Source organism: Haliotis rubra, unplaced genomic scaffold (genome assembly GCF_003918875.1).
Source record: "Haliotis rubra isolate DU_JTF1 unplaced genomic scaffold, ASM391887v1 Scf987, whole genome shotgun sequence".
Taxonomy (NCBI): Eukaryota; Metazoa; Mollusca; class Gastropoda; order Lepetellida; family Haliotidae; genus Haliotis; species Haliotis rubra.
In genome coordinates, this window is record NW_025767731.1 from 53,143 (window position 1) to 73,699 (window position 20,557).

General features: G+C 40.2%; 1 protein-coding gene across 1 annotated transcript; it reads right to left on the reverse strand.

Annotated features, from left to right (window-relative positions):
- Positions 1-3,674: 3,674 nt before the first annotated feature.
- LOC124265603 lies at positions 3,675-12,715 on the reverse strand. Its single transcript, XM_046700387.1, has 4 exons — positions 12,605-12,715; positions 7,415-7,512; positions 4,680-4,791; positions 3,675-4,092 (listed from the first exon to the last, which is right to left on the reverse strand). Exons 2-4 carry the CDS (start codon positions 7,503-7,505, stop codon positions 3,864-3,866), a joined length of 432 nt encoding a protein of 143 aa, XP_046556343.1. The 5' UTR covers positions 7,506-7,512; positions 12,605-12,715; the 3' UTR covers positions 3,675-3,863.
- Positions 12,716-20,557: the final 7,842 nt, after the last annotated feature.

Consider the following 20,557-nt stretch of genomic DNA (forward strand, 5'->3'; position numbering starts at 1 on the left):
TTGTTCAGGGACTAGGAGTCGTACTTTCCGTACAGAGGTTAGCTGTGTTATTTCCTTACAACAGCAGGTATTGCTTTGTTGATCTCAATGTCTTCTGTGTGACAACTGGTAAGTGGACAGCAAATGGTGTGGGTCATTGGAGGGAACCATGGGTACCATCCACTTACGAGACTCCCTGGAAACAGCAGAGAGCGGAGAATGGAATGTCTGTAAGATGACCTAGCCGATGCATGAGATTCGTATAGGGGTGATAGTGCTGACAATAAGATCATAGGCTTTTAGACCTGGACACGGGATGGGTTGACGGTTTAGAGCTGGGATTGTGATCTGTATGGGATGATTGGCCTGGAAATGGAGTATGTACTGCTTTATATTGCTATGACAATCTAGATAACGGTCACGTTTTTCTTAATATTGCCATCATCACTAAATAAGGGCTATGTTGTGCTTTATGTAGTCATCAATCTCCATAAGGGCTATACCCGTGAAGGTCCGGGTTAGAATGAACCTTCAGTAACCCATGCTTGTCGTAAGAGGCGGCTAACGGGATCGGGTGGTCAGGCTCGCTGGCTTGGTTGACATATGTCATCGGTTCCCAATTGCGCAGGTCGATGCTCATGCTGTTGATCACTGGATTGTCTGGTCCAGACTCGATTATTTCCAGACCATCGCCATATAGGTGGAATATTGCTGAGTGCGGCGTAAAACTAAACTCACTCAATCACTCACCATAAGGGCTTTGTTGTGCTTTATATATCCATCACTATTTAAATAAGGGCCATATTGAGCTTTATATAGCCATCACTTTCTCCATAAGGGCCATGTTGTGCTTTATTTATTATTATAATTATAGGATATTTATATAGCGCACATATCCACGCAACTAGTACATGCCCAAGGCACTGGAGTGTTCCCTTGACCCACGAATATTTTTTTTCTGGCATTCTATTCCACTATTCCATCTATTCCACTCCCTCTGTTAGGTGCAGCGAGTTATCATACAGCCTCAGCCTCACATCTTTTATATAGCCATCACTATCTCCGTAAGGGCCATCTTGTGCTTTATATTGCCATCACTATCTAAGGGCCTTGGTGTTCTTTATATATTGCCATCACTATCTGAAAAAGGGCTATGTTGTGCTTTATATAGCCATCACTCTCCATAAGGGCCATGTTGTAATTTATATAGCCATCACTCTCCATAAGGGCCATGTTCTGCTTTATATAGTCATCACTAGCTACAAAATGGCGACCCGTGAAGGTCCGGGTTAGAATGAGCCTCCAGACTCGATTATTTACAGACCGCTGCCATATAGCTGGAATATTGCTGAGTGCGGCGTAAAGCTAAACTCAATCACTACAAAATGGCCATGTTGTGCTTTCTATAGCCATCACTATCTACATAATGGACATGCTGTACTTTATATAGCCATCACTATCTAAATATGGGTCATGTTGAGTTTTATACATCCAACACTATTTAAATGAGGGCTATGTTATGCTTTATATAGCCATCACTATCTACATAATGGAAACGTTGTGCTTTATATATAGTTATCACTCTCCATAAGGGCCATGATGTGCTTTATATAGCCGTCACTATCTAAATAAGGGCCATGTTGAGTTTTATACATCCAACACTATCTAAATGAGGGCTATGTTATGCTTTATATAGTCATCACTATCTACATAATGGAAATGTTGTGCTTTATATATAGTTATCACTCTCCATAAGGGCCACGTTGTTCTTTATATAGCTATCACTATTTAAGTAAGGGCTATGTTGTGCTTTTTAATCACTACTTAAATAAGGGCTATGTTGTGCTTTCATGTAGCCATCACTCTTCATAAGAGTCATGTTGTGCTTTATATAGCCATCACTATCCAAATAAGAGCCATGTTGTGCTTTATATAGTTAGTTAATGAGGGCCATGTTCTGCTTTATGTAGACATCACTATCTATACAATGGCCATTTTGTGCCTTATATAGGAATCACTCTTCATAATGGCCACGTTCTGCTTTCTGTAGACATGACTATCTACATAATGGCCATGTTGTAATTTATATAGTCATCACTCTCCATAAGGGCCATGTTGGGCTGTATTTAGCCATCACTATCGGAATAAGGGTCATGTTGTGCTTTGTATCGGCATGGCTATCTAAATAAGGGCCATGTTGTGCTTTATATAGCCATCACTATCGGAATAAGGGTCATGTTGTGCTTTATATACGCATGGCTATCTAAATAAGGGCCATGTTGTGTTTTATATAGCCATCACTATCTAAATAAGGGCCATGTTGTGCCTTACATAACCATTACTATCTACAAAAAGGGCCATGTTGAGATTTCAATTGCCATCACTATCTCCATAAAGGCCATGTTGTGTTATATATAGCCATCACTATCTAAATAAGGGCCATGTTGTGCCTTACATAACCATTAGTATCTACATAAGGGCCATGTTGAGATTTCAATTGCCATCACTATCTCCATAAAGGCCATGTTGTGTTATATAGTCATCACTATCTACATAAAAGGGCCATGTTGTGCCTTACATAACCATTAGTATCTACATAAGGGCCATGTTGTCCTTTATATAGCCACCACTATCTAAATAAGGGCAATTTTGTGCCTTACATAGCCATGACTATCTCCATAAGGGTCATGTTGTGCTTTATATAGTCTTAACTATCTCCCACCCGTCAAGATCCGGGTTAAAATTGATCTTCAGTAACCCATGCTTGTCGTAAGAGGCGACTAACGGGATCGGGTGGTCAGTCTCACTGACTTAGTTGATACATGTCATCGTACCCCAGTTGCGTAGATCGATACTCATGCTGTTAGTCACCAGATTGTCTGGTCCAGACTGGAGTATTTGCAGACAGCCGCCATAGAGCTGGAATTTTGCTGAGTGCGGCGTAAAACTCAATCACTCATAAATATCTCAAACACATCTTAAACATCAGATGGTAATAAGCCTCAAATATCTGTCGTAAGATCTCCTTACTTTGTTTTTGCGTAAAAGTGGAAATATTGTTGACAATTATGTCAATAAATTACTGAAAATAAATGTTGACACCAGGTGTTTGCGAAAGTTCCAGCTTCCCCTGCACTACATGGATATTGATAACATAAAAACGACTTCTTGTAGTGTTCTATAAATGTTCCTAGTAGATGGTATTTTCTATTCTTAAATAATGATGAAAGGAATCAAATTTTAAATACCTTTTAGTCATTCATCAACTTTTCACTTATTAACGATACATTACAAACACCTACCCTTACAATTGTTTTTTCCCCTTGTATGTTCATTAATGGAGACATGCTGGTTTGGGGCAGGTGCCTTAGAGTAGTATTGATTTGATTTATAGTTATGTCTTGTTAGTCAACCCGATATTATCTTCGGCGTACAAATGGCGTCAAGACATTTTACGGTGAAACGCTGTTATTGTGCATCAGGTTCTCAGTGAATGGGGACGGTGTGGTAGCCTAGTGGTTAAAGCGTTCGCTCGTCACGCCGAAGACCCGGGTTCGATTTCCCACATGGGTACAATGTGTGAAGCTCATTTTTCGTGTTCCCCGCCGTGATATTGCTGGAATATTGCTAAAAGCGGCGTTAAGCCATACTCACTCACTCAGTGAATGTTCTCATTTACAAATCAACAAGTCCTGTTCTCATTGAGAAGCAAATTTATTAAACTGTGACGTTTCAACAAAATTCCGTGCAGTAAGAGTGGTTTTCTGAGTATACGGTTTCAATGTAAATAGTACGTAATGACACGTCAGGCCTCGTCCACGTGTTAGCAGTGTTATTAACTAATTTAATATAAGCATTATTTGTAATCAGGACAGTGATGCTGGTTATTTACGAACGGGCGGGGAAGCCGCTGTGGTTGTTGTAGTAGGAGGAGACGTGGTGCCGTCTATAACTATTCTATCCTCCGTTGTCGTCGTTTCCTCCTCCCGCTTCGCACGGTGAAGGAGCTGCTCCAGGAGGTCCCGGCGTTTCCGCTTCAGTTCACAGGAGGGAGCTCCATTAGTGACTTGGATACTTGAACATGAGGCGGCAACAGTCGTGCAGCTGCTTTCACTGAAAGTACATTCAAAACGTCAACGTGAGAGCATAATTAGCCCCGTCTATGTGAGTGAGTTTAGTTTTACGCCGCTTTTAGCAATATTCCAGCAATATCACGACGGGGGACTCCAGAAATGAGTTTCACACATTGTACCCGTGTGGGGAATCGAACCTGCGTCTTCGGCGTGACAAGCGAACGCTTTAACCACTAGGCTACCCCACCGCCCCGGCTAAATGGACCGGGTATGTATACACAAACTGGAATATTGCATAGTGCTTAAATTTGTTTGCTTGTAGTTTAACGCCGCACTCAGGAATATTCCAGTTACATGGCGGCTGTCTGTAAATATTCGAGTCTGACCAGACAGTCCAGTGAACATTAGCGTCAGCATCGATCTACACAATTTGGAGACGATTACAGTTGTCAACCAAGTCAGCCTCTTACGACAAGCGTGGGTTGCTGAAGCCGAAGAGCAATTCTAACCCAGATCGTCAAACAGAACAAACAGACGAACCTTATATACTACCTTACAGAAAGTTCAATATTACGCTGAAGGAAACAGTTTAGAGGCTGAACCTATTAGTGAAGTGAAGATACGTACAAGCAACATGTCAAGGTCGGGCCACGACAAGTACAGGTGATGCCGCAGCTTTTCACCTCTGTATTGTCCGCTACTGTCTGCGGCTCAACACTACAGCTGCCTTGCCCAGCTCCTGAAAGTGACGACAGGGTAAATACAACTACCTCAAAGTACAGACCAACCGAGCCAGATAATAATGTCTGATATTTCTTTTTGCTTCTTTCTCGTTACGTTAATGCAGTGGTCATACTTTTACATGAGATATGTACGAAAGCCCAGAGAGGTCCAAATGGTTTTTTGAAGTTTCTGTTTTAAAATTGGTAATAACCATTTTTTTCATATAATTACCACTTTTGACAAGGGTAAATACCACTTTTGAAACTGGTAAATACCACTTTTGGTAAACCACTTTTGAAATACCACTTTTGACAAGGGTAAATACCACTTTTGAAACTGGTAAATACCACTTTTGAAACTGGTAAATACCACTTTTGAAACTGGTAATTACCACTTTGAAACTGGTAATTACCATATAAGACTAGTATATGAATGGCAACTTCTTCTATATTGTATAATACGACGTTTCTGGGCCACTTTTTGTCCCTTATTAAACTGGATACTTCTACTATATTTCGAATTTCATTGCAAGTTATTGCTTCAAATAATGTATGTTTATTTTCATATAAATCAGTTAGATATGTAATGGTGAAAACTAGTCCATTTCAAAAGTTAGGTTGTTGAATGTTACATGGTTATGATTGTCCGCCATATTGCGCTGTCTTTGCCGGTCATCTCAAACCGGCTCATTCGGCGTACGCCGGGCTTCAATCAAGTGGTACGACGCTTATGCTAGGGTTACACTATGTCCCCGGCGGCCACAGCAGCCCCGTTTCCCCGAAACGTAATGCGACGTGCGATTTTGGCCATTTGTTTCCTCCAAAGTCAAGTTTCGTTAGGTCCTGCTAAGTTTCCTCAAGGTCTATCATGGTATCTGGTGGGCTGTTGGGATAAACGGGCTGCTGAGTCCCGGAAGCTCAATGGCACACTACGGCCCGGCCCGCAGTCCACTACGGATGCCATTACGTTTCCTCCCGGCAGGCTGTCGCGTTCTGATGGGTTCCCTCACGTTTCTCACGTTTTGTTCAAGGTTTTGACACGTTTAGTGCGTTCTGTCAAGACATTCTACGAATGAAACGTGGACGCCGGCCAGCTTTGGACCACGTTTGTGCCCGAGGTATAAAAATAAGGCCTCCGAAGCAATAGCAGCCATTGTATCCTGGGACACAAGAGCAGCATAAAAAACCCAAGATGAAGAAGATTTTGTGTTTGTATGTTTGCTGGGGACATACATCGAGTCCTTGCGTCAGCAAGTAGGCCAGCATCAGCTACAGAGAGGGAATGCCAGAGAACGCAACGTGCCGCATCTCGCCGGCCCTGTAAACCGTCACACGCCTGTATGCGTCGTGATAGAACGGGACGAATCGGCTACCATACAACCTAGCATGCCGTGAGAACAGGGACAAAACGGGCAACACGGGTGAAACAACCGTGACAAAACGCCAAACAAACGTGGTCGAACGTAACAAAACTTGAAAGGATCGAGAGATGCCGGGGAATACACATGCTTCCGGTCCCACTACGGACCGTCTACACATTTTGTTATAGCCTGTTACGTGCTGTCACGTTTTGTTGTGTTGCCCCAGGTTTCTCATTAGTACCGTGGCTGCCGTGGCAAAGTTTTGAACAGTTTTAAAATCTGGCACGGCACCCACGGCACTCACGGACTGTCACGTTTGCTCATTCAGTTCCCCAAAGTTGTCTCACGTCCATCCCGTTTTGTTCCCGTCTCGGCGAAACGGGGCCGCCGTGGCCACCGGGGACATACTGTAACCCAAGCATTCCACCGGTCCACGTGCGTATGCCAGGCGGTGCGCCAGGCTCGGAATCCCGTTATTGTATAGCCATTGTGACGTCGGTAAAGCATTGTGACGTCATAACTGTGAACCATTATGGCGTCATAAGACTAGCGTTACCCTAGTGTAATATTGCCGTAACATATTACTCTGCAGTATCTTCCACTGGCGAGTAATAACATTAGATATTAACGAGTAAGTCGAACTTTAAGGATCAGCCAATCACTAAATGAAAATGCACAAAATGAACTCTAGATTTGGACAAGACATTTCTGTAACGATAAAAATTGTAAGCTCTGGATTTCCTTTAATACCGAAGCTGAAAATGTTACATGTGTATCTAGATATTCTGAAATGATAAAAGTATATTTATAGAAAACTAAAATGCAACAATCAATACATGGCGTTATTTTTGAAAATGGTAGAATTTACATATCATTCGGTTTGTTGAATGAAAGTTGAACCGTGATATTAGAGGATTATTTTAAAACGCATAAAATGAATATGAATAAGAATAGGTAAAATTTTAAAGTTCTATCTAAGTTACTTGTTTCAAATGTGGTATTTACTAGAAAAAGTGGTAATTACCAGTTTCAAATGTGGTAATTACCATACAAAAGTGGTAATTACTAGTTTCAAAAGTGGTATTTACCAGACAAAAGTGGTTAGTACCAATTGTAAACCAGAAAATTAAAAAAACCATTTTGACCCTCTGGGCTTTCGTAGATATTCCCGTCAGAATGAGCATCAGCAATGTTGGTACTGCTCCTACATTCCAAGGGAGGTTATTACATTTGATATGGTGTAAAAGCAACAGCTGAATACAGATCAGCCTTGTCCTACCTGATATGCTTATAGCTGATGATACAGTACAGTCAGCTTGGATCCCTGCGACGAACAGGAGCAATGTGAGCGTCACAATAATGGTTTCCATGGCGATGCTGAAAATACACCCTGAATTGAGTGAGTTATTATTTAACGTCACATCGGCAATATTTCAGCCATATCGTGACGAGAACATATGTGACATTGAAATGGAAGATATGTACCCAAATTAGTATTCCTGAGCGCTGCTTTGGGGCAATTTTACCAAGACCATTATAAAGTGTGGAATATATAACTGATTGTCATCGTGACTAAATGACACCGTCACCACTAGGCCAAACATTCATTGTAATGGGAAACAGTAAGATGTTTTGTAGGTGGGTGTTGGTCGAGTGAGTGAGTTTAGTTTTACGCCGCTTTTAGCAATATTCTAGCAATATACACCAGAAATGCGCTTCACACATTGTACCCATATTGGGAATCGAACCCGAGTGTACGAGCGAACGCTTTAAACACAAGACTACCCCAACGCCCTGGGTGTTGGTCGAACACAGCACAAGCAGGGGACGCTAAAGAGAGGCTTCACATTTATTCCTATGAGGGGAACCGAACCACGTTCTAAGTGTGACGGGGCGGTGGGGTAGACTAGTGGTTAAAGCGTTGGCTCGTCACGCCGAGGACCCGGGTTCGAATCCCCACATGGGTACAATGTGTGAAGCCCATTTCTGGTGTCCCCCGCCGTGATGTTGCTTGAATATTGCTAAAATCGGCGAAAACCAAACTCACTCACTCACTCTAAGTTGTAACCACTACGTTACACGACCATCCATTATCATTGACTAATGTGCAAAATAGATAATACCTTAAAATATTAAGCAACACCAATTAAATATTTGAATGCAACATTCGAAATATCTTGGGAATATTAATGTAGTTGAGCTTTCAGGTAGTCCTGTTTCTTTTGTTTGCAATGCATGTTTGGTATATGTGCTCTTCGTATTTACTCTATATTTATGAAACTTCGGACATGTTGAAGCCGATAACGCTGTTATGAACGTAACCTACCAGGGAGAGCTTCACTGTATGTTATGATATTTAATGACCAAACTATGACGGTATTATTACAAATTACACTCACAGAGGAGAAAGCTTTTTACTGGATAAAATGGTAAAATCAATCATGTATTCAGAATATGACAAATGTGAATTTCTAAGGAGACAACGTATACAGCAATTTGAGGTACTAACTCCACACATAATACTTGTCAACGTATCGACGTTTACCGCACAACGTGCTTCAACGGTACAAGGTTGTATTGACATATTGCACATGTTTGTTGACTAGCTATTCATTCGTTTCAAGTCACAGGTTCACAAATAGAAACGGGGAATGTATAATGTGTCTACCAAAGAACACGGTCAGCATTTCAAAGGGGTATAAAGAAATGTATCTAGAACACATTAAAACCTTTTTCCATTACCATCTCCAAAACCATTAAAACTTTTTTTTTCTATTTATCATGTAACTATCCAAAATCATTACAAATGTTTCTTTTCCATTTACAATGTAAATCTCCAAAACCATTAAAACTGTTTTCCCATTTACAATGTAAATCTCCAAAACCATTAAAACTGTTTTCCCATTTACCATGTAAATCGCCCAAACCATTAAAACTGTTTTCCCATTTACCATGTAAATCTTCAAAACCATTTACTCTGTTTTCCCATTTACCATATAAATCTCCAAAACCATTAAAACTGTTTTCCCATTTACCATGTAAATCTCCAAAACTATACTCTGACATTTTAATTTAGCACTCATACAGTTTGACTTACTCAAACTAAAGTGTCCGCTACAGTTATAACATTCTCACCTAGCTCCTATTTATTTATATATGTACACCCTCATATGTGTATACAAGTTTGTACTAATTTGATGCTGTAACTGCCAACACATGTCACTCTTCTGTCTGTAGATGCAACTTGAAATAGTACTTAAATTATTTTTTTAAACTAATAATCTCCCAAACCATTGAAACTGTTTTCCCATTTATAATTAAATCTCCAAAACCATTTACTCATAGTAACAGTTTATATATATTTATATTTATTTTATTTATTTATATTTTTATTGAGCTTAACCTGAAAAGGATGGGCAAACAAGCCTATCTGGTTTCAATAAATATATACCCCTCACTGTTCCATAATTTCATCAGTATCCATTTTTCGGGTTAGAAACGTTAAAGATTGTGTAAGAACACCCTGTGTCCAAGCTGAAGGGACATATAGAGATATGTGATGTTCAACACAACCGCGAAATGATTACTTGATAAGGAAAACGTTTGGACCAAGCTTTTACTTCGAGACAAGCGTAAGGTCACACATCAACATTGGACACAACGGTGGATTAGATCACCACAATATCTGCTGTTTTCATGGCTCATGGTATGTTAGAGGTCACTCGACAGTCGAGACACACTAGTCAATTGGTCTTTCTAGTCACCAGAGAAATATTTTCATACGAGAACTTTGTCAGGGGATGAAATGAATAAAAAAATAATACTTTACAGGATATGAGTTCTATTGTACCATGAGTGAGTGAGTGAGTGAGTTTAGTTTTACGCCGCACTCAGCAATATTCCAGCTATATGGCGGCGGTCTGTAAATAATCGAGTCTGGACCAGACAATCCAGTGATCAACAGCATGAGCATCGATCTGCGCAATTGGGAACCGATGACATGTGTCAACCAAGTCAGCGAAACTGACCACCCGATCCCGTTAGTCGCCTCTTACGACAAGATAGTCGCCTTTTTTATGGCAAGCACATGGGTTGCTGAAGACCTATTCTACCCCGGATCTTCACGGGTTTATTGTACCATGAAATATCTTATCAGCAAATTATTATCATTATCGAAATATAGCTACTTTTAATCCCTAAAGTTTGGTTTGAAATGAAACGGTATGCGAAAGCGCAAGTTTTCCTTGAAAACGTTTCCTTTTGACAATCAATTTGTTCTCTTGCAACTACAGCATACCATGTAACCAACACTACACTGAAAGAACCAACATGATTCATGAACGCATTTGTTGAAACTCTATGACATACTATTCCCTTTATTCTAAAATAATATTTATTTGACCACACACTCTGTCCCTCTCTATAGAAAATGGGGGAAAGGGCAAATATTTTTCAGTATCGAAAGGAAACATTTAGTTTACCCATTTGTATTTTATTCTTCTCTCAGTAGGCCAATCAAGTTGGTGAGTGAGTTTAAATTTACGTACTTTTTGCAATATTTCAGCAATATTACGCCGGGGGACACCAGAAATGGGCTTCACATATTGTACCCATCGAACACGGGTCTTCGGCGTGACGTGCAACGGCTTTAACCACTAGGCTACCCCCTTCAAGTTCAAATTCGATTCCCAACACTGATATAATTGAATCTACCACCTGCTGCCACTGTACCGAAGCAGCCATGACAGTTTCAAGTATGGAATAGGGCGGATTTTATCAGGTGTCATTCAATGACAGTCTGGGTTTAGGGGCGCCATGAGTACAATTTATATTAGTGAAAATATCATTTTGGCGCAATTAACACGTTGGCATACATTAGTCATGAAAAGAAATATACAGAATATGCATAGGATAATATTATCTATTTCTCGATTAAAACCGTTTGACTAAAACAAGATTTTAGAGCCAGAAACGTGATTCTCTTGAGGTTGAAAGGCTTAGTAAGCAGGGTGAACCAGAATGAGTGACCAATGCGATGAGTGGACAACAGGAGTTACAAACAGGATGAGCGAATGGTCAAACAGGATGAGTTACACACAGAATGAGTGAACAACAGGATGAGTGAACAACAGGATGAGTGAACAACAGATTGAGTAAACAACAGATTGAGTGGACAAAAGGATGAATGACCAACAGAACGAGTTATCAAAAGGATAAGTTAACAACTGGATGAGTGACATAGAGAATAAGTGAACGGCAGGATGAGTGACATACAGAATGATTGACATACAGAATGAGTGAACAACATGATGACTGAGCAATCAGGATGAGTGAATGGCCAACAATAGAATGAGTTTCCAACAGAATGAGTGGACAACACCACAAGTTAATGGCCAACACGGTGATTGAACAATACAATGAGTTACCAACAGGATCAGTGGACAACACCATAAGTTAATGGCCAACACGGTGATTGAACAATACAATGAGTTACCAACCGAATGAGTGGACAACACCATAAGTTAATGGCCAACACGGTGATTGAACAATACAATGAGTTACCAACAGGATCAGTGGACAACACCATAAGTTAATGGCCAACACGGTGATTGAACAATACAATGAGTTACCAACAGAATGAGTGGACAGCACCATAAGTTAATGGCCAACACGGTGATTGAACTATACAATGAGTTACCAACAGGATCAGTGGACAACACCATAAGTTAATGGTCAACACGGTGATTGAACAATACAATGAGTTACCAACAGGATCAGTGGACAACACCATAAGTTAATGGCCAACACGGTGATTGAACAATGCAATGAGTTACCAACAGGATCAGTGGACAACACCATAAGTTAATGGTCAACACGGTGATTGAACAATACAATGAGTTACAAACAGAATGAGTGGACAACACCATAAGTTAATGGCCAACAAGGTGATTGAACAATACAATGAGTTTCCAACAGAATGAGTGGACAACACCATAAGTTAATAGCCAACATGGTGATTGAACAATAGAATGAGTTACCAACAGAATGAGTGGACAACACCATAAGTAAATGGCCAACACGGTGATTGAACAATACAATGAGTTACCAACAGAATGAGTGCACGACATGATGAGTCAATAGCAAGATGAAGGAACAACAGGGTGAGTGAAAAGCAGGATAAAATGACAACGATTGAATTGGGTTTAAAACCAATGCAAACCGTACCTCTGCAATATGGCGCATCAAGTCTGTATAAGATGCAAGTCATGAGAGACATAGATCATATACAAAACCCCATTTCTGAAGCTAACAGATTATGGATAATAATCGGTTGAATATAAAATTTGACCAGCACATCCTGAAACATCTAAGGGACGCAACTCTGCAACTTCTGAGGACAGTGAGCCAGAATGTCTCCGTCACCATGGCAAGTTATGATGCTAATGTAACTGCACCTACTCACACCTACCTTTACCTGTGGCTGTGATGACGGCAACACCAATGTCGCAGTGTTTAAATACTCTGGTGCAACTACCAGCTGCTCCAGGTCTAACCCACTCAACACACGTCAACACCCACAATAATCAAGTCCTATTGTGGTGTTCCAACAGTATGATTGGTGTTTGAAGAGGTTGTACTGGCTTTGCTTAATGAGATTTACCTATTCAACTTTACATCTAATGTTTACTTTGATCACAATACGTGTATTTGTGAGCCCTTTATATCAATACGTTAGATCTGCATTTGTGACTTTTCACTGGCTTATACAGAAATAAGGTTAGAGATATGTCCCCAAAGTTTCCTAAATTGTCCTAGTTGTATACAAATTGATCTCCGAAATTGGAACGGCAACACGTCTACATGTCACCAACTTGATCAATACATAATTTGCAGCTCGTCAATAGTTTTCAATGGTTTGTGTAACGAAAAAAAAAATTGGTCAATATCTTGGCTATTGGCGGGTTGTCATTGGTAGGTAAGTAATATCCTATTACGCTGGCCAACAGTTGTGGGATTGTGAAACCATCCATAGTGCTAACCATGCAAGCAGAACACCATGCAACTCCAACTACAGACCAATACAGACAATACCACAAACCATGACTAAAATAACTCTGGAGTTCTGGCTGCGTTCAGTTTATTAATATGTAACAATGAATCAGCTGGTGCTGCATACTGTAAAATTATCCTTCCTCCCCTAAAAGACAAAACAAACAAAAACAAAACAATATAAAAAGAACAACACACACACAAAACAAAACAAAAGAACAAAAAAAATACAAACCAACAACAACAATAACATAACCACTAAAAAGAAATGCATATCAAGAAAAAAACAAAAACAAAAAACCAACACCAAAATTATGTGTATTTTAATTCATCACAAACAGTGCTATTACAGAGGTTCATAAATTAAGGGGCTGTGGGGTAGCCTAGTCGTTAAAGCGATCGCTCGTCACGCCGAAGACCTGGGTTTGATTACCCACACGAGTACAATGTCTGAAGCCCATTTCTGGTTTACCCCGCCGTGATATTGCTGAAATATTGCTCACTCACTCACTCACTCATAGATTCAAATGCACCATACTTCAAATGTCTTGAAGCTCTCCAATTAAAGGCATAGTATATATACTACCCATCAAAAGTTTAGACTCACTTAAAGCACTCACTATATGTTATGTATATGTATGTGGTTACATCGAAGATGAATTTCTCCACCAACTTGGGGGAACCAACTGAAAACCTTATGCAGATGAATTGCACAAGGATGATGCTTCAAATTGCGAAAGGCATGAGCAAATGTCGTGCATGTGAACAGATGCGTTTTGGTGTAAAGTTTTGTTAAGAATTCGCCAATTTTCACAGATTTTAATCATTTACTGAACTCATGACAATAATCTTTTCAATGTTACGAATATGTTTTACAATACACCAGTTCATAACTAAACAGTACCTTTAAACAGTATGGAATATTTTGCAAAAAGCTAGTTTAGAACAGTGGACAAGTAAGTGGCTACATTTACACTAGTGAGTCTAAACTTTTGATGGGTAGTATATAATGCTATTGACTATGTCCATATTTCTGCGTGTAAACGATTAAAATTACCTTTTAATATTAATTCATAACCACTTTATATTTATTCAAACAAACTTGTTTTGAAGTATTCGAGCTGTATTTTACGAATCCCTAAACGTCGATATGTGAAAAAGTGATTTGATACAATGTCCAGCCTGTATCAGCGTATATGAGTGTCACACAAGATATCGACCTTTCATGAGTTGCAACACCACCCTCTTTAACGCTTTCTGTTCCAGCGTATGGGTTTGTCAAAGATAGAAGTTTAATAACATTTAAACACATAGAAAAGAATAAGTGAAATCATGAATGTACAAGTGTTCCTTTAATCTTTTCCAGATTTCTTCACAAGGTATGTTTTGCACTGTGAGTGAAATTCAGGAAATCTTGTACTTTCATGTGTTCCCTCATTCGTTTCTATGAGTATATACTGTCATTTTCAGTAACATTTTACATACTTAATATCATCCAAAGCTTCGGGGGTTTTTTCCGGCAGGAAAAATGTGATAATATTTTTCAAACTATTCCCTGAGATTGAAAGGTATTTAAGTAAATTTCTAAAAAATAAAATTAGTTGTCTTGAATGTTGAAATGCATACAATCAGTATATGCCGGTGGGAAAGCGGAAAGGGCTATACAGTCCGGGCGAAAGGATTCTGTATATACATTTAACTTCCACTGATTTGGATAGGCGTAGCTACGTCGTCAAGATACACAAGGTAAAATATTCACCACATACTGCTCCCGGTAGGGATTTTTAGCCAACCCTCGCCTCGTCATACTGACACCCGTGAAGATCCGGGTTAGAATTGATCTTCAGTAACCCATGTTTGTCGTAAGAGGCGACTAACGGGATCGGGTGGTCAGGCTCCCTGACTTGGTTGACACATGTAATCTTATCCCAAGTGCTTAGCTCGATGCTCATGATGTTGATCACTGGATTGTCTGGTCCAGACTCGATTATTTACAGACCGCCTCCATATAGCTGGAGTGTTGCTGAGTGTGGAGTAAAACTAAACTCACTCACCCACTCTTCATATTGACAATCAAGAGTCAAATTCTTATCACAGGTATACTCTGCCATTCATATTGGTGTGAAAGGGTCAGTTCCTGCAGATTTGTAACAGGATATGCGACAGGACTTCCCTGTATCCCGAAGGCCAAGAACTTGCCATCGTGTCTTTTACGATGGTCTACCTCTTGTTATGTCAAGAAAAGTTACCTTTTAGTTCTGTTGTCTTTCGAATCAGTTCTGATAACTGCAGTGCTCATACTATCGGGGAAGATATCCTCCAAGTTAACTGCTGTTTCAACTGCTGGTTAAACCTATTAAGCTATCAAGCTAATGGACTCTCAAGCAAAACAAACATTACCTACGCCGCTGTTGTCACTCGCTCTCCTCCATTTCATGTCAGACTGACGTGACATGGCTAACATCAGCACAACCTACCCTTTCAGCTTCAGCCCTTCAACCTTTTCCCGCAGTCAGTCGATCTACGTCTGGATCTCAGACAGAAATTCAGACTGAAAAAAACCCCAAACATCTGAAATGTCAGCTTCACAACCAACCATAGATAAGTCAAAGAAGAAGAAAGGAAAATTAATCAATAGAGACAAACCATATACTCTCCCTTCACTTTCAAAGGTTCCTCTGCAGAACCAATTTGGACCTTTGGGCATGGTGGTTACACTGTCCTCTCAGGACTGGCAGAGAAGCTTATCCTCCTCGCAGGACTCAGTTGTTCACTATAATACAATGGGATTGCAGATGACTCAAGAATATTTTCAACGAGATACAGTTACTGACACAAGTTTCCAACTGCCACATTATGTCCCCATGAGACATACCTCAAAGATATATATAATTTTGACAGAAGACTTTGATACAAGGATGATCACTCCTTTTCTCCTCCAGGAAATATAGCAACGTGAGGTGCTTCCATTATATTACGACAGGGTATCATACATCGCCCTGTCCCTCTTAATACTAATCTTCATCCTGTAGCTGTTCGTCTGACCCTGCTTATTGCGTTTTACACTGCGCCGCTTGTATATTGGGTTCATCATTATATGTAAAACATCGCCATTAATTAAGTGTGAGTTCGAATCCAGGGTGTGAGTCAAACCCCCATAAGTACTAGGAATTGTGTTTTACTCACAAAGTGCAATCCTAAATATCACATTCAATACATTTGGCCACTTTGTAAAAGGTTTGGCATATTTACCGATATCATCATGTATTATCTGTTATTCTCTGTCAAACCTTAACTGTATCTTTGACTATTATTTTATGGATGTAAACCAGTTCGCAGTAAAGAGGAATCGTCCGGACGCGTGTCATCACCAGCGGAAGAAATTACAGTGCAGTGATTCAAACATCCAATTCATCAAACAAACTTTACCAAATTGTGTAAAATTCACAACAATGATTTAAAGGCATATCATCTCCCTTGCCAATATTACTTATAACACGTTTCAAATCATGTTAAGAAAAACGATATCATGATCATTGCAAATGGATATTTTATAAGTACCAGTGTTGTATCTCCGGTTCAAATCTCAGAAGGGGTGGTGGGGTAGCCTAGTGGGTAAAGCCTTGGCTCATCACGCCAAAGGCCCGGGTTCGAATTCCCACATGGGTACAATCTGTGAAGGCCATTTCTGGTGTCTCCCGCCGTGATGTTGCTGGAATATTGCTAAAAGCGGCGTAAAACCAAACTCACTCACTCACTTAAATCTTAGGAGATAGTAAATATAATTTAGGGATGGATCTAATTTCCAAACCAACAACTGCACGACGCAAAGGTATGCAAACTCATTTCTACCTGCTACACTTGCACTATAGAAGCTCTCCTAAGGAATTTATTAACGCTTTCACATTAACAGAATGAAAAACTTTAATCAAATGACACTCACACTATAGAAACGTACTGTAGAAAGTTCGATCAAACTATGCATAGTCGCCTCAGATTCGGCTACAACATCTTGTGTCCTACAGGTCAGGACCCAGTTTCACAAAGCTTTCGTAGCGCTACGACTGTCGTAAGTCAGTGTTACAATATAGGAGGTACGAATGCTACGAGAAGAGTTACGAGATCTTAGGCTTACGAGAGATTTGTGAAATGGAGCCCTGGCCTGCATATGTGTGTATTATTGCGATGATGCTGGACATTCGATACTTAAATGCAGGCACTAAGGGCATACTGGTATGGATTGTTATGAACCTGAAAACGTTTAATTATGTTTTTGAATTGATTGTATTCATTCAACACGGACGTATCTTTAGATAAAGTTACCAAGCATAATACGTGATGTATGGTTTATCCGTTTATCGACCAGTGAAGATCCGGGTTAGAATTGATCTTCAGTAACCCAAGCTTGTTGTAAGAGGCGACTAACAGGATCGGGTGGTCAGGCTCGCTGACTTGGTTGACACATGTCATCGGTTCCCAATTGCGCAGATCGATGCTCATGCTGTTAATCACTGGATTGTCTAGTCGAGACTCGATTATTTACAGACCGCCGCCATATAGCTGGAATATTCCTGAACGCGGCGTAAAACTAAACTCATTCACTCACTTATTGTGTATTTGTTTTTATTGAATATATGATTTGCATTAAATATTCGGGAACAGTGTTGTCCTACGTTCCTTCAAAGGTGTAAAACCCTTCTCAACACGATGCCATTCCGATGCAGCTGTTCATTTGACCACGATAACATTAATGAAGACAGAATAAACCCAACTGTTTCAGAGCGTCACCTGGGTATTTAATCGGATGGGCACGTGATTTTACAGCCGCTTCTCGGCATATGCCTCATCTTAAAGGTATCTTCTTTTTCATTTGTTCAACGCCCGACTCAGAAATATATCAGCTGTGTGACTTCCGTCTAAAAATAATGGAATCTGGACTAGAGGTGAGGTGAAATTGGGTTTAACGTCGTTCTTGAGAATATTTCGCTCATATGACGACGTGCATGCGTGTGTATGTGTAGGTGCGGCTGCTTGTACTAGCCCAGACTGAAGCTGGTTTTATAGTGCTAGCCCCCTGAGATACCATGCCGCAGTGAAGCATGAATACCCAACTCAGACACATTATACTGACTCCGAGCCGACCAGTCCTTGATGTACCCATTAATGCCGAGCGCCAGGCAGGGACCAACAAGTACCATATTTTAACGTCTTTTGGTATGACGCGGTCGGGGATCAAACCGCGACCTTCCGCTCTCCGGGCGGACGCTCTAACCACTACACCACGGAGGCGGTCCTGGACTAGACAATCCAGTGACTGAAGCTAGGAAGATCCTTCTGTTCAACTGGGAGATACGATGACATGCATCTGTCGCTTTCTACGAGCATGGCTTCTATCAGGAATTTTCTCAACCGGGTCCTCACAAGAAAAATCACAGGTTATTCATACGGCTAAATGCAGACACTCATTCCAACTTTAAAACTATTAACTTTCAATCTATGTACTGGTACATCTACCTACCACAACCCAAAGCAGTAATCACGCACATACATTCACGCATGCCCACATGAGAACTACAATGTATATCATATCTTATAATACTTGTTAATACGTCCTGCAGACAAAACCTATTAACGACACGATTTGGGCAACCGAACAAAGAGTGACACTTGGACGATGGTAATGTACACACTCACATTCTTCGTCTTACTTTAAACTCTGTCCCCAAAAAATTGGAGTGAGTGAGTGAGTTGAGTTTTACGCCGCAATCAGCAAAATTCCAGCTATATGGCGGCGGTCTGTAAATAATCGAGTCTCGACCAGACAATCCAGTGATCAACAGCATGAGCATCGATCTGCGCAATTGGGAGCCCATGACATGTGTCAACCAAGTCAGGGAGCCTGACCACCAGATCCCGTTAGTCGCCTCTTACGACAAGCATGGGCTACTGAAGACCAATATTCTAACCCGGACCTTCACGGGTCTGAACAAACTGGAAGAATCGCATGAATAAACATATTCGTGTGATGGTCTAAACACCTGACCAACTCAAGATAGGCAAAAATGGATATTTTTCGGAAACAATGACTTTGTTCACAAATCTATTCAATTACCTCTAAATTCTGTAGATCTTTGGTGTTCAAAGTGGGGGTACAATGTATCAGCTTCTAAATCAGATGCAAAGTTCCTCCAAATCTGAAGTTACACATTGATGGGTATGACATACGTTCGTTTCTGAATTAAAATTTTTGAGTGTAATCTTTGATGAAAAACTCACTTGGTCATACCACATCAGCTGCTTTTCATCAAAATGTACAAAACCTCACAAGTTACCAAAAGCGTTTCTGTCACAAAGTGCTTCTTTTATGAAAGCAATAATCTTGTCTAGATTAGAATATGGCTGTCAGATTTTCATGAATGCTGCAAAATGTCATTTGATCGTATACAAGGCAAAGTTCTTCAGATATGTACTGTGTCTTTCTTACTACAGTTTCCGCCCTACATGTGTTATGCTCAGAACATCCTTTGCAGTGTCATCGCCTTAAGTTGCTCTTAAGTATTATTTATCCTTAAAAGCTGCATCTAGGTATCAACCAGCAACTGATATATTGTGTGACTGTGTGGAATATGTCATGTGTGACTGGAATCATGGAAAACCACCGTTTGGATTACTTGTACAAAAATTTGCATTCCAGTACAAGTTAAACAATCTTCAGTTAAATGCTGCTCAAACTCTGCCAAAAACGGTTCCATGGACTGTAACACATCCTTCGATTCCAAAGAATTTATCGACGCTTGTGAACAAACAAATGTGTTATCAAAATCCTTGCCCAAGATTTCATATACACCACATAGAGCAATTTTACTCATATCTACACAGATGCTTCAAAAGACACTGGATTTCATAGACACCACATATAGCAATTTTACTCATATCTACACAGATGCTTCGAAAGATACTGGCGAGGCTCAGAGCTGGTGTGACACAATGAGAGCGAGCGAGAATGTTATTTAACGCTTTTACATGTAGTGAGTATGTCACTGATTTTTATTAATGATTTTAACGGAATGAAACTGCATTCATTATGTCTATAATAATTGTTTTGTTGCCGAGACTTTGAAAGTCTACAACCAAACATGGTAATTTCTCAGAGGTTATAATTTTGTTTCACCACTGGTATCACCGAGATGACAGAGGGACTTGTACGTGCATGTGGTTTTGACATAGCTCGTTATGTTATCTTTTACGAACGCTTCTTATGCTGTTTGTAACGCTTCTGCATGAAACCATGCCCGACCAAATATAACAATGGATGCTATCCACGTTTATTTAATACATACTACTAAGAGTTTGCTCAGAATCACACTTTAAA